The sequence below is a fragment of the Gracilinanus agilis genome, chromosome 1 (assembly GCF_016433145.1).
Source record: "Gracilinanus agilis isolate LMUSP501 chromosome 1, AgileGrace, whole genome shotgun sequence".
NCBI lineage: Eukaryota > Metazoa > Chordata > Mammalia > Didelphimorphia > Didelphidae > Gracilinanus > Gracilinanus agilis.
In genome coordinates this window covers 146,006,483-146,024,682 of record NC_058130.1, presented here as the reverse complement: position 1 = coordinate 146,024,682, position 18,200 = coordinate 146,006,483, and the positions used below count along the sequence as shown (strand labels likewise).

The 18,200-nt window shown below is 39.3% G+C and overlaps 1 protein-coding gene across 2 annotated transcripts; it reads right to left on the bottom strand.

The window, feature by feature from the left end:
- Positions 1-1,656: 1,656 nt before the first annotated feature.
- On the bottom strand, positions 1,657-12,463 carry NDUFAB1 (NADH:ubiquinone oxidoreductase subunit AB1). Of its 2 annotated transcripts, none has more exons than XM_044657181.1 (5): positions 12,258-12,463; positions 4,495-4,617; positions 3,484-3,571; positions 2,620-2,734; positions 1,657-1,850 (listed from the first exon to the last, which is right to left on the bottom strand). In XM_044657181.1, exons 1-4 carry the CDS (start codon positions 12,426-12,428, stop codon positions 2,643-2,645), a joined length of 474 nt encoding a protein of 157 aa, XP_044513116.1. In that variant the 5' UTR covers positions 12,429-12,463; the 3' UTR covers positions 1,657-1,850; positions 2,620-2,642. The 2 variants fall into 2 exon arrangements, with proteins under 2 accessions (XP_044513116.1, XP_044513115.1); XM_044657180.1 differs by having other exon boundaries at positions 1,657-1,802.
- Positions 12,464-18,200: the final 5,737 nt, after the last annotated feature.

Sequence of the window (18,200 nt, the reverse complement as noted above, 5' to 3'; positions counted from 1 at the left end):
CTACAAGATGAAACTACTCCTACCAATGGAATCCTGCAGCTGCCCCACACAAATCTCCCAGGGCAGGAATTACTGTCTCTTCTTCACGAAAAGGAAATAGGCTCAAAGAGAAAAGAACTTGTCTGAGGTTCCAAGGCTAGCACGGGGCAAAGCCTACATTGAAATCTCACTCTTTTTCTCTGCACTGTATACTCAACTGTGCTAAAGAAAGTCGATCCAGCATTAAATGTGATAATATTTATGGTATATTTGAGTTACCTTCCCTTCAATATTCTGAGTTTTTAGGCCCACACCTTCCAGATAGTAACTTTACAAACACCTACATAAGCACTTATCCAAGAACAAGAAGCTGGAATTAAGGGCAGTTCTTGCCCAAAGGCCTCACTGAATAGCTAACTAGGACCCATGACAGACTTATCTGAAAAATTATATCTCCATTAATGAGGTCTACAGGGTTCAGACCCCCTCCCCATAACTCAAATGTCTCAGGTCATCTCCCGTGGAGATATTTTTATAAAAACCAATATTTAGATGAAAACTATGTTATAGGAGAATACTCTCACTTTGACATCTTCCCTCTTAATGTCGGCACTCCGTGATAACAAAACCTAAAACCAAGAATCACAATGCCTAACAGTCAAGGCTCTCTCCATTACTGTGTCATGCTATCTCCAGCCAGATGTTATTTCTTTACCCGCTGATTCTTGAGCCTTCACTCCTGCTGTGACTCTTCCTGGAATGTCCTATCCTTAGAATAAGGTAACTTTAGCATGAAAAGAGATCACAGAAATCATCTATCCAACCTGTCCTGGAAAAGGAATTCCCTCTACAACATCCCCAAGTAGTTATATCAACTGTACCTGAAGACACCCAGTAAAGACACTCTATCCTAATGTCACATTTTATACTTTAGACAACCCTGATCATTAGTCAATTTTAAAATCAAACCAGTCTAACTCTGTAACTTCCACCCACTGTTCCTAGTTCTGTTTTCTGAAGCCAAGGAGAACAAGTCTAATCCTTCTTCCACATATACTTAGAGAAAGGGATCCCATTTTACCTTCTCAAAGTCAAATATTTCTATTTCCTTTGATTATCAATGCACAGTATGATGTAGAGTCCTCTCACCACCCTGGCGGCTCTCCCCTTCAAGTTCATCCCCCAAAAGTCATCCACTATCAAGGTTCATTCAAAAATGTTATATCCAAAGTGGCAAGTGTGAAAGTAAGAATATTCAAAAAAAGTTAGAACCCTAAAACAAAAACACAAAGTGAAAAATAGCATGCTTTGATCAGCATTACGTCTCCCAACAGTATGAACGTCTTTTTAAAAAAATATTTAGAGAACTAACAGTACCTTTTGACTAGAGACAAAGGACCAGTCCTTTGTATTAGTTTTAACTCCAGAAGAAAATGAAACTGTACAACTAAGAAAGTAATTTGGAAGCAAAACCTGTATGTTTATTCAGAGGGATGGTTATACTAAAGAGAAAACATGAGGGTGGGAATCAGTGATTCAAATACTCAATTCCAGAAAAGCCACTTTATAGGACATAAATGTTCTCTTAACAATGAGATGTCTTTTAAAATGTAGAAATGGATCAACATAAAGGCAACATTCTATATGTAAAAGAATCAAAGAATCAAGGCCTGAGAATACTGATTTTATGTATTTATTTTTTAAAGGCCAGCACATATTTAGACAACTTAAATATAGTTCCAACAGAAATACTCCGACAAAAGCAGCAACGGTCTCATAATGTGTTCTCACATTCGGACACTCGCTGGGATCATCCGAGTCCTCTGGGTAAAAAAGGATTGTCAGTTAAAAATGAAAAATTTTCGGCAAATCTAGAATGAAAGAACATTAGATATGACAGGGCTTAAAGAGTTAACATTAGTAATCAGTGATAAACTAATAATCTGCTTGGTAATAATAAAACTTGACTTTTATATAGTCCTTTGATGTTTACAAAATGCTTTATATACATTCTGATATGATCCTCACAACAACCCTGTGAGGTAGGTATTTCCCACATCATCCCCATTTTATAGCCGAGAAAAGGCACAGAGAGGTTAAAAGTAACTTGCCAATGGCAAAAACGCTAGTTTCAATATTGATGTTTGAACCCATTTGTCTCCTGACTGCAAACTCAGAGCAAATATCTCCGTAATCTAGCTTAACAAAGAGAACAGGGACTTTTTGGGGGGGCTTTGTATTCCCTGCATCTAATACATTACCTTGTACAAAGAAAATGTACAACAATGTTTATTTCATTTAATTACTAGCATCACCAAAGCTAGAAATCTTAACACTTCATTGAACTTACAAAATGTTGACATTGGAAGGGACCTTATGGATCATCTAATCCAACATCCTAATTCTACAAATGTGATGGCCGAGATCCAAAAAGGGAGGAGGACTTGCTCAATATCATACATCTAGTTAGGGAAAAAGTCAAAACTAGAATCCAGGTTCCCAATTCCCAATCAAGGGCTCTTCCCTTGTTATGGTGGTGAAAATGCCCAGTGGACATTTACATTTATTCCAGTCATGTGAAAATGTCTATATAGACTGATTACATGGAAAACCATCTTTAGTGGAAAATAAATTACTTACTTGATTTTTTTTTTAAAAAGACTTTATTCGTACACATCTTTCTTATCTGCAATGTAATCTACAATCTCTTGTGGACACATTAACTTTTCTGCGTCTATGTCAGGAATTTCAAACCCTGAAAGAGAAAGAAAATGAATTATTACTGTTGTGAGAAATTATGTATGAGATGAATACAGAGAAACTTGGAATCTACATGAACTGATACCAAGTGGAGTAAGCAAATCCAAGAAAACAAACATACACAATTATAGCATGTAAGTGGGGAAAAACAATCACAGAGCAAAAAATCAAAAAGTAAAGGTAACAAAATTATAGAGATCAAGCTTGTTATCACTTGAACAAAGAGATGTGAAGACATACCCAACCAACCCCTTCATGGAACAGTTCACAGCTGTTAATTATATCACATTTATTTTTGGTCTTTTCAATGTATTATCAGTTGCAATGAACTTTTTTTCTTCATCAAAAAATACTATTTGTAATATGGGATGGCTCCCTGGGAGGAGGAGGAAGAATCCTGGGAATAACTATAATGATGTAAGAAATTAAAGACATTAATAACAGTGTATTTTTTAAATGAATGCTCAACTGATTATCAGCACAAAATGAAATATGCTTTTTTCATTTTGTTTTTTTGCTATTTTAAATTTTTTTGCAACATGGCTAATATGGAAATGTTTTCCATGCCTTCACCTGTATAACTAATATATTGTTTGCCTTCCCAATGGGTGAGAAAAGAGCAGGAGAAAGAGAGATAGAGAATTTAGAATTCAAAATTTTAAGGTGTTGGCAACTGTATATTCAAAAGACAACACAAACCATAACTTAAAACACACAGACATATTACAATATATGGTTTATTACCAAATTCATCTTCCATGGCCATTATAATTTCTACTTGGTCCAAACTATCCAAGCCCAGGTCTTTCATGAAGTGGGAAGATACTGAAAGCTGGGAAAAATGAAAACCAAATAGAGTTAGTATGGGATTCTGCATGTAAGAGTGTGTGTTTACTAAGGGAACCAATCTAGAATACAGTTTTCCTGCAACAAAAACATGGGGTAACCTGTCAAACACCTAAAGTATACCCCACCCCAACACTGTTGCTTCAACATAACATCACTGATACTTTATAACAAAACTATTATGTCAAGAAACCCCAGGGTAACATTGTTCACTTGATCATCAAGAATCTGAATTAGGTGACGGGAACTAGCAGCTTTCTCAGTGGTGTTAACCTTTAACCCCTAAGCACTTGTCTGCTTATAACTTTGGTCCTAATTATTTACATAAAGTCATGATTTCGCAGGATATACGTAAAAACTAATTCTAAATGTGCTGTTACTTTGAAAACATAAAGATGCAAAGTAAAAAACATCTCTGAAGATGGATGTAAATTCTTCCTGGGGAAATTTGATTTCTGATATCCTGATACCAACCTCATTGGCATGTCCATAAGAAGTTAAGGGTTTGATTTTTTTAAGGTTTTCTAAACCCTCCGCCTTTACAGAGGCAGCTGGGTGGCTCGGTGGACTGAAAGCTAAGCCTAGAAACAGGAGGTCCTGGGTTCAACTCTCAGACATTTCCTAGCTGTGTGACCCTGGGCAAATCACTTAACCCCCACTGCCTAGCCCTTATTACCCTTCTGCCTTGGAACCAATACACAGTATTGATTCTAACATGGAAGGTAAGTGCTGTCTTTTTTTTTTTTTTACATCACATCCTAAGAGTGACATTGTTTTCTTTTTTATAATGGCTTTTTTTCAAACTAAAGAATCTTCAAATTTGAAATGTTTCTAATAATCTTAACCTTTGGTTTAGTCATTAAAACAGTCAACTTCCCAAGAGATGATTTTCCCAAATATATCAATTACCTTTTCTGGATCAATCTTATCATATAGTTTCAAGACATAGAGGACGCGGTCCTTAATGCTCTCCAGCGTCAGAGGGGGCATGTCACTATATTGGCGGCCAAACTGTAGGAATATCCCTGAAACCTAGAGCAAGGGAAACAAGCACAGCAAACTCATTTAATACTGTCTTTGAAAGGAACTACTGGAAACTCACGGACACTTGCTCTTTCACTAAGGTATTAGGGCTCTTTTCTTAGAAGCCCTGGCTGTCAACAGATTTATAAATAGCACCAAGGAGACACACTAATAACAACTCACAGGTCTCTAATGCATATTCCCCACAACCACCCTGTAAGGTAGAGTAGTGCAAGTATTATTAAGACCCAACTTATAGAGAAGAATTTACATAATCTGGCAGAAGTTAGTATCACATTGGAGATTTGAATCCTTAAAAGTAATATCAGAATCAAAGACCAGTAGAGCTGAAAAGAGGGAGGAAGATTTGCTCAAAGGCCCACACTAAGTTACTGGCAGAACCAATGTGATACTAAATTCTGCCAGCTTATCTTCTCTACAAGTTGGATCTTGGCTGTTAGTCCAATGCTCATTCCACTACAATTGGCTGCTTCTCATAAGAAAGGGAGACATCCTCATAAGGCCTTCCCATAGACAACAGCTACAATGCAAGAAGAAGAGGCTATGCTATTCATTTGTATCATGAAGATTATTTACCAAACTCTTTTCTGATAGAGAAAAGGGTCATACTATGCATCAAAAAGAACTGTAAATAAGTCACCCATGATATCGCTATCCTCCATACCTACCAGTAAAACAGTCTTTCTTAGCTTCCATCCACAATAAATTTTTAGCAGTCCACTAATCTTTTATTGGGGCAGCGAAATGACCAGGCTTGGAATCTGGAAGACTCAGCCCGAATTCAAATATGAGCCCAGATATTTATTGGCCAGAGTCTGTGGGTTCAAGTCCCATCAGGAGCAAACAATTTCTGGAGGGTGCTAGGTGGCTTGGTGGTTAGAGCAGTAGACCTGGTGTCAGAAAGACCTGAGTTCAAATCTGAACTCAGACACTCACCAGCTGTGTGACCTAGTCAAGTCATTTAACCTGTTTGCTTTTAATAAACTCAATACACGATTACAAAGTGTCAGACACAACTGAACAACAAAATAATTTTTACTTCCAAAATTCCCTATCTTATATCCCATTAACTTTTTTTTTAAGTGGCAGTTCTTTTTCTCCATGTCTCACAATATCCATTCCTAGCTTTCTGCCCTTTTTTAGGCTACTGATTTGTCCACAGCCTTCATACTCTGAACTAAAAAGGAGGCAGAGCAGGGAGCAGTAAAAAATTCAGATATCTTTTTTTTTTACATTTTTTTTAAACCCTTAACTTCTGTGTATTGGCTCCTTGGTGGAAGAGTGGTAAGGGTGGGCAATGGTGTGTAAATGGAATTAACTCTAGCCGATTCATAGTCAAAACCCTACTCATCCTAGGCATAGAAATGATGTAATCCTCACCTCCCTTAATGGGGGGGGGGGGGGACGAGTTACCCACACGTGACAATAAGTAACAAATCAAGAACAAGGGACTGCCCAAAGGGCAGTCCAAAATCAGTGCAAAGACTGCCATTTGTCCACTTGAATTAGAGGTGGACCCACGGGAAGTGACGAAAGACACTTTCTCTTTAAGTATGTTGGTTACTGCCTGTGGAGGCAGTTCCCGATTTGAACTTGGTGCTGAAGGATCTCCTGAGACCCCAGAAGGCTTAGACTCTGTATTGTCACGTGGGTAAGTTAGGCTGACTTCCTTGGCCTACCTAGGCCACTTCCAAACTCTGCCTTAAGTAGGCACTAGCCTATCTGGTTGCTAGGCCTTGAGGCTTGCAGCCTAATTTATTTAGCCTTTTAACCTTCTCTCTCGTCCAGGCCTCCACAGGCCTGGACTAGCCTCTCCCTTCCTCTTTATTCCCATACCTTTACCTTCCTAATTGTAAATAAACTGCCTAACCCGATGCTGACTTGGGTCTGATTTAATTACGGAATCAACCTGAATTGTTGATTCCTGGCAGCCACACTTTAAATACATATCTATAAAATACCTAAATTTCCCTCTTACAATGGGAGTCAAGTGACTTACCCAGCGTCACACAGCTGGGAAGTGTCTGAGGCCCGATTTGAACCTAGGACCTCTTGTCTCTAGGCCTGACTTTCAATCCACTGAGCTACCCAGCTGCCCCCCAGATATCTTTTTAATACCAATATTCTACCAGTGAAGAAGGGCTGCCAGGGGCAAGGGAATCATCACTAAGTGGCCAGCCTACCAATGGCAAGCTTCTCTGAACTTAACTAGGCTGGTCCTTGAAAGCAGACTTGGGTTATTATGATATGCACACACACACACACACACTAAAAAAAAATGAAAATGTTTGCTGTCCACAATTTGACATGTAGGGAGATGGTCAATGTATCTATTAGTACATTTAAACTGCTTATGATAGTCTAAATGGACGAGTTGGGCCTCAAACAGAAAAATTCCATGGGATTTTTGTGGAATAATTTTGACTTGGGAAACAGCTACTAACTTCACTAAAAATCAAATTCTCTGCCTCCTTTATATTTCAAAAAAATGACTGCAAGGAGTCATATTGGTCTTTGCCTTAATACAATGATATATCATTGCTGGCACAGCACTTAATACCTAACCAGTCTTCAGGGACTTGGTACAACATCCATATATATATTTATTAAGCATCTGCTACAAAAATATTAACAGCTTATATATATATATCACTTTCTAAGGCACATTCCTCACAACCACCTGTGAAGCAGATAGAACAGGCACTGTGATCTTCATTTTACAAAGTAGGAAAATGAGTGAAGTGACCTGCCCTTGTCATATAACTAGTAAGTGGCAATATTAGAACCCGAGGCTTCTGACTCTGCAAATCACTGTTCTATAACCTCAGTAAGATATAAAGTTGTACATGGACCAACTTTTCACCCATTCTCCAAGGTTTATATAAGGGGCCCCATCACAAGCAGGCTGTAGTGCAAAAGTTCATTTGTATCAATTTAGAAGACTTTCCCACAGAAACACTATAAATGGTAGTTGGCCTAATCCCGTATTGGCAAACCTATGACACAAATGCCAGAGAGGGAATGCTCCCCTCCCTCTCTCCACTGTGCCTGAGGACATTTCTCACATGCCCCACTCCTCTGCCCAGCAACATAATGGGAGCACTTCCTCCCTCCACTGTCTGGGGTGGGGACCTCACATGCAGTGTGAGGATTACAGTTTGGACCCTTGGTCTCTAACAGGTTCACCATAACTGGCCTAGACTAACTCAAAAAAGCCTAATTAGTCCATAAACTAGCTGAAGTACAATACATCTATATATGATGAAAAACTATAAAAGATGATGCAAATTCTGAATATATGCTGCATCCCCTTGGTTCCTTTTGGGCCTGATATATGGGCATTCAATGGTTATGGAAGAGTCCAGATGATTTAATGAAGCAAGAGAAATGTATCCTTCCACACAACACATAGTGAGTTCGAGGACAAGGAGGTCTCCACATCAATGAAAAAGCCAAAGCTACAGTTCTATTCTCCCAGATCTAGTAATGGTAAAAGGTGGGTGCTCGGACAGAAGCCTTGGTGTTAGAAGCAGCTGTCACCTACTTGAATCACTGGTGAGGATGGAAGTCTGAAGTGGTGAGAGTTTTCTCTTCTGGTTCAGAGACACATCAAAAGGGAACTACAATGCACTGAGGGATTAGTCCCAGACAGACAACAAAGTCAGACAGGCCCTTGCATTATCTAGGGTCCAGACAAAAGGTAGCTTTGATGAGAAAAAGAGGTAAGGGAGATAGAAGCTTAACAAGGACCACAAGGCAGAAATCCAGGGAAGAGAGAGAAAGAGCAGTATGGCAGGAGGTCATAGGCACCAAAAAGTATAACAGCTCAGTCACAGCATTAAATAATAGGAGTTTGATGTCAGGGGTCTTACAGACTGCTCAGGACCCAGGAAGATCAATTCTTGTAACCCATTATTCTCACACCAGAAGAAAAAAAAATTAATTCCCTGACAATTCCAAGTCATTTATAACTCACACTACCCTAAGTCTGAAAGATTACATAGGGTCCTGAAGGAACTTTTTGCTAAAAAAAAAATTTTAGAGGGGAAAACAGTCCTTTTATACTACATAGCATTATACTACACTAGTCATTAAAGATAACCTAACAAAATTAGTAAATCCTCTTCTTAGGGATACTGCCATACTTGAAAGTTGTATTGTATTGTGTATTGTACTCTGCACCTAACCAAGTACTTACCTTGTCCCATTCTGCATTACTATTAATGTTATATACCCAATCCTGCCTACTAAACTAAGCTCTCTGGGGGCATGGACCATATTTCTTTATTGCTAGATCTCCTCAAGATTCAACAGTTTTATGTAAATAAGGGACTTGATTAATGTTTGCTGAATTAAACAATCTTCCCCCACCCCCAAGCCTTACCTTCTGTCTTAGAATCAATACTAAGTATAAGTTCCAAGCAGAAGAGCAGAAAGAGGTAGGTAGTTGGGGTTAAGTGACTTGTCCAAGGTCACACAACTAGTAAGTGTTTGATGCCACATCTGAACCCTAGATCTCTTTTCCAGCCACTTAGATGTCCTTGAGCAATTTTAAAGGAAATCTCTTAATATTTTCAAAGTCTTTAGCAACTAATGACACTTCCTGTTTATGTTATCTAATTTCAATTTTAAATGTATTACTATTCTTTTTCTGGAAAAGGCATATCATTAGCTTAACTATGACACTTAACTATCATAACTAGAGTTGTTGCTTAACTCACAAATTAAAGAAGGGAAAAAATGAGAGAATGTTAAGAGAATCTGAAAAAAGGTGGGAGTCAAAAAAAGGAGAAAAAGAACAGGGGACACAGGAGGGAATATTGGCACAGGGGATAAAGTGCTGGGCCTATATAGTCAGGAAGCCCAAGTTCAAATCCAGCCTAAAACATTAGCTGCATAACCTTCATAAGTCACACAACTTTTGTCTGCATCAGTCTCCTCTTCTATAAAATTAGAATAGTAGCACCTACCTTGCAAGGTTGTTGTGAAAAGCAAATTATATTTGTAAAGCACTTAGTACAATGCCAGGTACACAGTGGGCACTATATAAATGCTTATTCTCTTCCATTCCCTTGAATTGTCAGCTTCTTTTAAAAATCTGACTATTTTAATGGAAATCTTTTGTAAATGCATTATATTCTTCACAGTATTCTTAAATAGAATGCAATGACCACAACTCAACCTTTTGATGATCACTTAGGATCATTACAGTAAACAAAGAATATCATACTGTAATACAATGATTGAGAGAGTTCAATGGTCTGCTCCATGGCTGATGTTTTTGTTTTGTTTTTTAAAGTTCCTATCTGTTTTTTATATTTTCCAGGTGTTTTCCTTTCAGTTACTGTAAGCTGCTACTTCTTACTATTATCAGTATTCCTGCATTCCATTAGTAATTCCTCTAAGCAACTGCCTAGTAAGAAATCAGATCATCAGGATTATCATCTTGAGTAAAATGCATGGGCCTTGTAAAATTTATTTTGTTTGATCCTCCATTTTTGGCCCTGTTCCATAGAGTGAAGAATGATGTATAAGTGGCTTCAACATCTACATTTTACAACAATGATTTACTTGAATAATTTTTATTTGTTATCAAAGATAATTTGAACTACTTTTGAGGTTACTGTAGATCATTTCCAAGTCTTTCTGTGAATCACAGATTTAGGAAATATTTTTGCCAAGCTGGGTGATAAAAATAATAATATCAGTGACACTGATGACACTAAATTGTGTCATTTACTTTTAGGAAGGTGTTCAAATATTGTAGGTATGTATTTACTTTGAAAAACTATTTTAGCCAAAAATATACATTTCAAAATTAATTTACGCAGAACTGCCTCTAGATATCTCCAAACCTATGGGAAATATTTCCTAAGAATACACGGTCATAGTTACTATTTAAGAACAAATACTGTTACTTAGATGTTTACCAACCAATAGTATTGATAATCCTAAATTCCTCTGGAAAACATTGATAGCTATGGCAACATATCAATTATTAAAACAGGGACAAATCACAATTTCAAAATATCTAGAATGAAACTCTAGCAGTAAGAGCCCCAGGAACACAATTACTCACAAACTCACCTACTGTCATTTTTCTATGTCCTCCAATAATCATTTTGGCATTTTGAACTTCAACCAAAAGTAGTACAGCTCAATAGAAAAACACTAGATTAAGAGTGAGGGCAAATGAGGTCTAGTCTGCTGCTGACCAGTAGTATAATCCTGGCCCAATCATTTCTCGTCTATGTGCCTCAGTTTCCCCATCTAGAAAACAAGTTTAAATTATTTTATTCTAAAGCTCCCTCTCTAGTATTCTAATCTAGCCAATATTTCAGGACAATTCTTAAATTAACCCACGTGTTCCTTGAGTCCAAGGCACAGGATGAACTCACCAGATACAATATACAATCAGGAATGTGGTACCCTCCACCACTAGAAAGGAAGTATGTTTTAAACTACAAGAAGGGAAATGTGTTCAAAAGAAATCCCTTCCCATGGACCAACTTTTTCCAATAGCCTACCCCAATCATTATTCCCAGAGCACATCCAAAACCTCACTTTTCTAAAAATTGGAAACTAGGAAAACAATTCCCCTTCCCCTTTAACTCCTCAAATCCGGATAGGGTGCCTCTTTGTGAGGTAAAGAGGAAAGCCCTACACTCTAAGTCTCCCCAAAGAACTGCAAACGGCCTTGGAGTTCATCTATTTCAACCCCACTGTTTTACAGGCAGGAAAACCGGAGCTTTGGAGAAGGCAAGTGACTTGCATGACCAAGAGCAGCCAGAACAAAACTCTGCTGCCTCCCAAATGCTTTTTCTCAATATCCTAGATCAAGTTTTCCTCCTTCGGCTTGAACATCTTCAGCAGTGGCCGGCTTCTGTACAGCTCTAACAAAGGCAGTGAAATGAAGAGGAAAGGGGATCAGTGCTAGAGCGAGAAACATCCTGAACCCTGACAATTATTATGTGATCGTGGGCAAACCACTTCAATGAAATTTTTCAAATATTCCAAAGGATGGAGGCAGGATCAGGGCCCATTCAAGCCCGACCATTAGGGGAAGAGGAGAAGGCTGTCCACGTCCTCCTCATCAGTTCTGCCACCCTAACAAAGTGTTGGGGGCCTTCCTCTAAATCTCTCGACATTGAAATGGCAGATGACCAAAAAAAAAAATGACCTTGCACTACTCAGCTCACGCGGCTGTTGAGAGGAAAGCACTTTGTAAATCTTAAGTGTGAGTTATCAGCATCTCCCAGGTCACAGGGGTGTCCACCTATTCTCTCTTCCCTCCCCTCCTTCCTCCTGCTCCTGTCCCGGGAGTTCTGCCCACCCGAACCCAAAGGGGGTCGAGAAAGGGCAGGCGGCCCAGGGGAGGGGTTTGGGGCTGCAGCTCCGCGAAAGTAAGAAGCCTCGGAGGTCCTTGACCTTCGAAGGCCTTTGAAACCTGAGCCAGCCTCTACACAGAAAAAGTCCCGGACTCAGCTGCTGCCTAGCCAGATGCAGGTAAAGCGCCAACCCCCATGGTCCTCGGGCCCGAACAGGCTGTGACCCCTGCGGGCCAGGCAAAGTCACCACCGACCGCCCTCTCGCCGGCGGGCCCGCCTGCCCTGCTCCGCCTCCCTCACCTGCGTGTGTGCAGGGGCCGCTACCGCCGCCCTCCTCCATCGCCCCGCCGCCACGCACGAAGCCGAGCCGAGCTGTCGGATCAAGGCGAGCGCGGGGGCCCGAGGCCGGGACGGCGGCACCAAAGCCGCTGGCAGGCGGCGGACACAAGCGGAGAGGACACGGGCCGCCATGGCTACGCTGACCCAGAGTGCAACGCGCGCTTCGACACAAGCCCCGCCTCCCTTCTTCAGGAAGGAGCAACGAGAGGAAGAGCCTAGAGCTGCCAATCCAGGGGGCCCTTCTAGCCACTAGGCCGCCCTCTAGAGTCAGCGTCCTCTGGTGGCCAAAGAAGGGGAGGGAGTCTGTGTTCTAGATAACAAGACTGGGGGAAAGAGAGTGTGAGAAACCTGACACTTCCTAACTTTATGTGTGGTTCATTATATATGGTCCGTCTTGAGCCAGCCCTGAACAGGATCACAAATCTCAGAATTGGAAGGGCCCACAAATACCCTGTATCTGAAGAAACATGGAACTAGGGGGAAAAAATCCCTTGAATGTAATGAAATTCTATAATGTGGGTATGAGGGATACCAAGAAATCTGGAAAGTTCTTATAAAATAATGCAAAAAAAATCAAATCTAGGAAAATGGAATTGGAGTAAACAACACACTAGTTTACCATCCATAATATGAAGAAAAGTGAATGAAAATGGAAGAACAAAGATAGAGGCTTGGAATCAATCACTCAATCACCAAACATTGATTAAATGCCTACAATGAGTCAAGCACTGTGCTAAGTGCTGGAGGTAGAAAAAGAGGCAAAAGACAATCTCTGCTTACAATCTAATGGGGAGATAACAAGCAGAAAAAGGAATAGGATACTTTATGCCTTGTAATTAATGAATTTAAATATAAATAGGTCCTAAGCAGTTTTAGACATTGAATGTCTAAGGTGAAGTTTCATTTTTTTCTCCTTCAATATTTTTAAAAAATATTTTCCCCTAAGGGTCAGCTGGGTGGCTCAGTGGATTGGGAACCAGGCCTAGAGAAAGCAGGTCCTAGATTAGAATCTGAACTCAGATACTTCCTAGCTGTGTGACCCTGGGCTAGTCACTTAACCCCCAATACCTAGCCCTTACCACTCTTCTGCCTTGGAACTAATACATAGTATTGATTCTAAGACAGAAAGCAAGAATTTAAAGTTTTCTTTTTTCCCCTAATTACATGTAAAAAAATTTTTTTAACATTCCTTTTTTTAATTTTTCAGTTCCAAATTTTATCCTTCTTTCCCTCCCTTGACTGCCACCTCCCAGATAGTAAATAATCCAATATAGATTTTACATGCATAATCATGTAAAACATTTTTCTATTTTAACCATTTTGTGGAAGACATCTCAAAAGGAAAAAAAAAGAAGAGGGAGAAGGAGAAAGAAAGTTAAATATTTTATGTTTCAGTCTGCATTCAGACTCCATCAGTTCTTTCTTGGAGGGCAGATGGCATTTTTCATCATGAGTCTCTGAGATTGTTTCAGATCACTGCATTGCTGTTACTGTTATTATCATCCTAGATGGGAAGTCATCTAATCCATCCACCTTATTTTACTGTAGTCCATTGATTAAACCCTTATCGTCTATCTTAGAATAGATAGCCATTTGAAAACAGAAGAGCAGTAAGGGTTAGGCAGTTGGGATTAAGTGATTTGCCCACAATCACAACAACTAAGAAGTATCTGAGGACAGAGATTTGAATCCAGACCTCCCAACTCCAGGCCTGACTCTACACATTGAGCCATCTAGCTGCCCAGGTCCATTGATTCTAAAAACATTGCAAATCTCCTAAAAGCAAACGCTGAAAATTAAATGCCAGTTTATGTCACATTAATTCTGATACATTTACAACCACCCTAAGAGTATTATAAATAGTAATAATCATTACTAAATCTGTTTGAAAATGTTAAGAGAGTTTTTCTTAATTTCTCCCTTTTTATATTTAAGAGGATTTCTGAGTAGGAGGCCCTGTGCTGTGCAAACTGGTGAAGTTAGAAGGGTGTGGCTGAGAGTTAGTCAGTTACAGCTGACAGTTGGAAAGGGCTTTTGTCCCTGGGTCCCCTGGGGAGAGGAGTGTGTGACTTGCTCTCTCTGGGACTGTTGGGAGTCAGAGAAACGGATTTAATGCCTTAACAGCCTTACTGATTATTGATTATCTTGGGTATATAGGTAGATAAATAGTAGGTATATTCTTAGATAGAGAGTGTAGAAAAATTAGACTCAAGCCTGGCTCTGGCAGAAACAACTGCCCTCGAAGGCAGATAGATTTAGAGTTTTTAGAAGAAAAAATTTAGTTAGGATTGGGATCTTAGGTATAGTTATAAGCTATTATAAGATTACTCTCACTTTCCTCCTTTCTATTTCCTATCTGTACTTTCCTAATAATAAATTAAGTGTTTGTGTTTGTGTAAGAAGCTGCTCTCCTGACTTTGTTCAAACTCCTACCCCCAAAATTTAACTCTTCACAAAGGAGAAAATTAGAATCCCTCCTATTGTATACATGAAAAAGAAAAAAGGTCATCTTGCCTTTCTTTTTTTATTAATGATCTCTAATGAGAAGAAACCAATTACCTCCCAAGGCCCAAGATTCCACATTTACATGGCTATTATTATAAGGAAATTTTAAATTTTCCTTTCTTAATATACCCATTTATTAGTATTCTCCTCATTCTTCTCTCTTACCCTTCACCAAAGAAAATTACTTTGCACATATATTCTATATTTATTCTCTATATGAACTGTTTCACCCTCAATAAAATATCCCAAGTAGAGACTGTTGTAATTTTTTTCATCTTTGTAGTCCCAATATTTGTCACATAATAGGTGCTTAATATAGGATTGCTAACAATTTTTTCTGTCTAATAATAATAATAGCATTTTTATGATGATGATGCTTTAAGGTTTGTAAAACACTATATGTATATTAATTATTTCATTGAACATAGAGTAACTTTCATGTGGCCTGTAACTAAAGGGCTGAGCTACATAAGTAAACTATCAAATTGTTGACAAATAGAGATAATTTAGCTTCCTCTTCATCAGTGCTTCTTTCTTTTATTTCTTTTCCTTTTTTCCTGCTAATAGTGACTAAACATGGGAATCAAGCTGGGCTTCACGCCTTGAAACATAGAGAAATTGCTATTATGCACTGCTGATTCTGTCTGATTTCATTTCCCTCATGAATTGAAATTTCTAAAACTGAAACACAGCAGAGAAAAAGAGAAGGTTGGACAAGATCTATAAAGGCAATGACAGAAAAATTAGATAAAGCAAGTTAAACCTTGTGTTTCAGAAGTTTTACCTGTTAAGGAACACAGAGAAAATAAACAAGAAATAAATTAAAATATGGAACACAAATCAAAAAATAAAATTCAAAATAGTCTAGAAGGGAAGAGATAACAAAGAGGACAAAGTAAAGAAATACATTTTTGAAAAAGGAGCAGCAAAAGAAGGTGAATAAATAAATGGAAGGAAAGGGAAGCTTTTGAACTAAACATTCCAATAGAAAAGCTCAAACCTGTGCCTAAAGTCTGCCTTACCTGTTTTCCCATTTCATTTACTCCTTGAATTATAAATGCTTACCATAGTCTAACTTAAGCTACAAAATATTCTCCTATATTAGAAATGAGAATAAGACTGGTCGACATTTTTATGCTAAAGAAAAAGAAATTTATGCCCAAACTTCACAAAAATGGTAACATCTTATATCCAAGATCATCATCCTCTGTCCTATTTGGGTTCTCATAGGTTAGAACTGGGATTTTGTTTTCTAGACATGACTATCATCTCCTATTTGTTCTTATGCATGTAACATCACATGTGCCCTTATCTCATCTGAACAGCTAAAAAGCATAATTTTATACCAAATCCTTCTCCTGTTTAATGCTAGCTCCCAAGCCTAAGGTCCCATGAAACCCTCAAATATGTCCTTAAAACTCCATCTCTTTTCTCCAATCCAGCCCACCTTAAAGCTGGCTCACATACCATTCCTGAAGGAACTTCTATATGTCTATAACTGTATAAATATGCTATTATATTCACTAACACTTTTGGATCCATTGCTTAAAAAAAAAGTGAATCCCCCAGCTGCAAATGATCACAATAAACTAAACAATTACAGAAATTTGTATTAACAGGACACCATTTAACTGAGAAGGAAAAGAGAAGGGAAAAATAGATAAGTAAATAAAGGGGAAATTCCACAATAATTATACCATATCATATGCCATGTTACTTTTATTATATCACTCTTAATAAACATGGGCAAGTTTCTATCCAGTGTTTATTATGTGTCCTTGGTCATATTAAGGAAAGATGTTTTTGTTCCCTGTGCTTTTTGATATCTTTAACATATGGCATTGCATGATAAAGAACAAACTCTGTGAGGTGGATGTTACTGGAATCAGTGCTTGCCTTTTACAGATGAGCAAACGGAAATTCAGAGATTGTTACATGACATGTCCATGGTCACCACAAGGTTCCCAGATCTAAGGTCCTCCTACACCAGGATGAGAACTATGGGAAAGAAGCCCCAAAGACTGAAGAAAGCAATTTTTAAAACATTTGCACAATAATTATATAAATGAAGACAACTTTAAAGGGCAACAAGTCAGATTTTCTAAATTTAGTCATTGCAGTTAATTTTTTTAAAGAGGAAAGCGCACATCTTTCTTTTATTTTAATAAACAGTAAGCTACGGAAAGTGTAAGGTTTCAAGTACTGAACCATCCCCAAACACTCATAGGTGGTCTGCATGACTTTCCCAGGATTGTGCTAAGATTGGGCATCACTGTGAATTTGTTGGGAATAAATAGGTCGAAACCAAATTTATCAGCTAAAAAATTGAATTCATTTTGGGATAGCGGAGGGTAATAAGGTGATTACCTAGTTCTAAAGTTCTATATTTAATACAATCTGGGAGATGAAACTCCCCAGCGCCCAAATACTTCGGTTTAAAAAGCCAGGTCTCCGCGGGCAAAGGATGCCAGAAGTTGACCCAGGCTGGAACGCACCATCTTTGTTCGGGGGGGGGGGACAATCTTATCCCGATCCATTTTAGATATAACGAACACCTTAATTTTATGCCCAAAAATAGGATGTAGATATTGTTAAACAGATTTGACCACGAGAGCCTTAGGAGTGAATGGAGGAGGAATGGGAGAAGTCAGAACTTGCCACAGACCTCCTCGTCACCCCTCATCCCCGGGTACAATGATTTCTACTCCTCATTTATCTCTCTCCTTTCCCGAAGTCTGGCTGCTTTTAGTCTTTTCGCCTGGACGCCGGGACGCCGGGATAAGAGGTAATTAATACTCACTCCCGCGTGGGAGGCTCCCCCAGGGCGTGAGCGAAAATAGGGCATCCCCGGGCAGCCAAAGATGATGCGTGACCAGGAGCAGGGCTATAGTTCTTTGCAGAGACCGGGGTTGCAGAGACCATTCCCTTCCTCCCCCCAGTCTCCCCGCTCTGGGGGCAGCTAAAGCCGGGCCCGCGGCCGGAGCTTGGGGCATTCTCGGAGATTGTGCTTAGACTAGGGGAAAACCGTGACTGTGCTGGGATGGGACCAATCATTCTCATGCGGAATGTTAGAACTGAAAGGGTCATTGGAATAGGGAATGCCGTGGCAAAGCCAGCCCGCCACCTTCCCTTAGCAGAGGGGCATCCTGGGGGGAGAGAGGGAGGACCAGCAGGAGCTCCAGAAGGCTACAGGGTGATGTGTCCTGGGATGATGATGGAACTTTGGCTGATTTAGATTCATAAAATAACGAGAAGGTACTAACAGAATGTGAACGCTGGAAGGGTAACTAGATCGTTACGTTAGAGCTGGAAGAACAGAATGCATGGCAATAGGCCTCCAAGAGAGGCAGCCAAGGGGGGGAGGGGGGGGAGAGAGAGAGAGAGAGAGGGAGAGAGAGA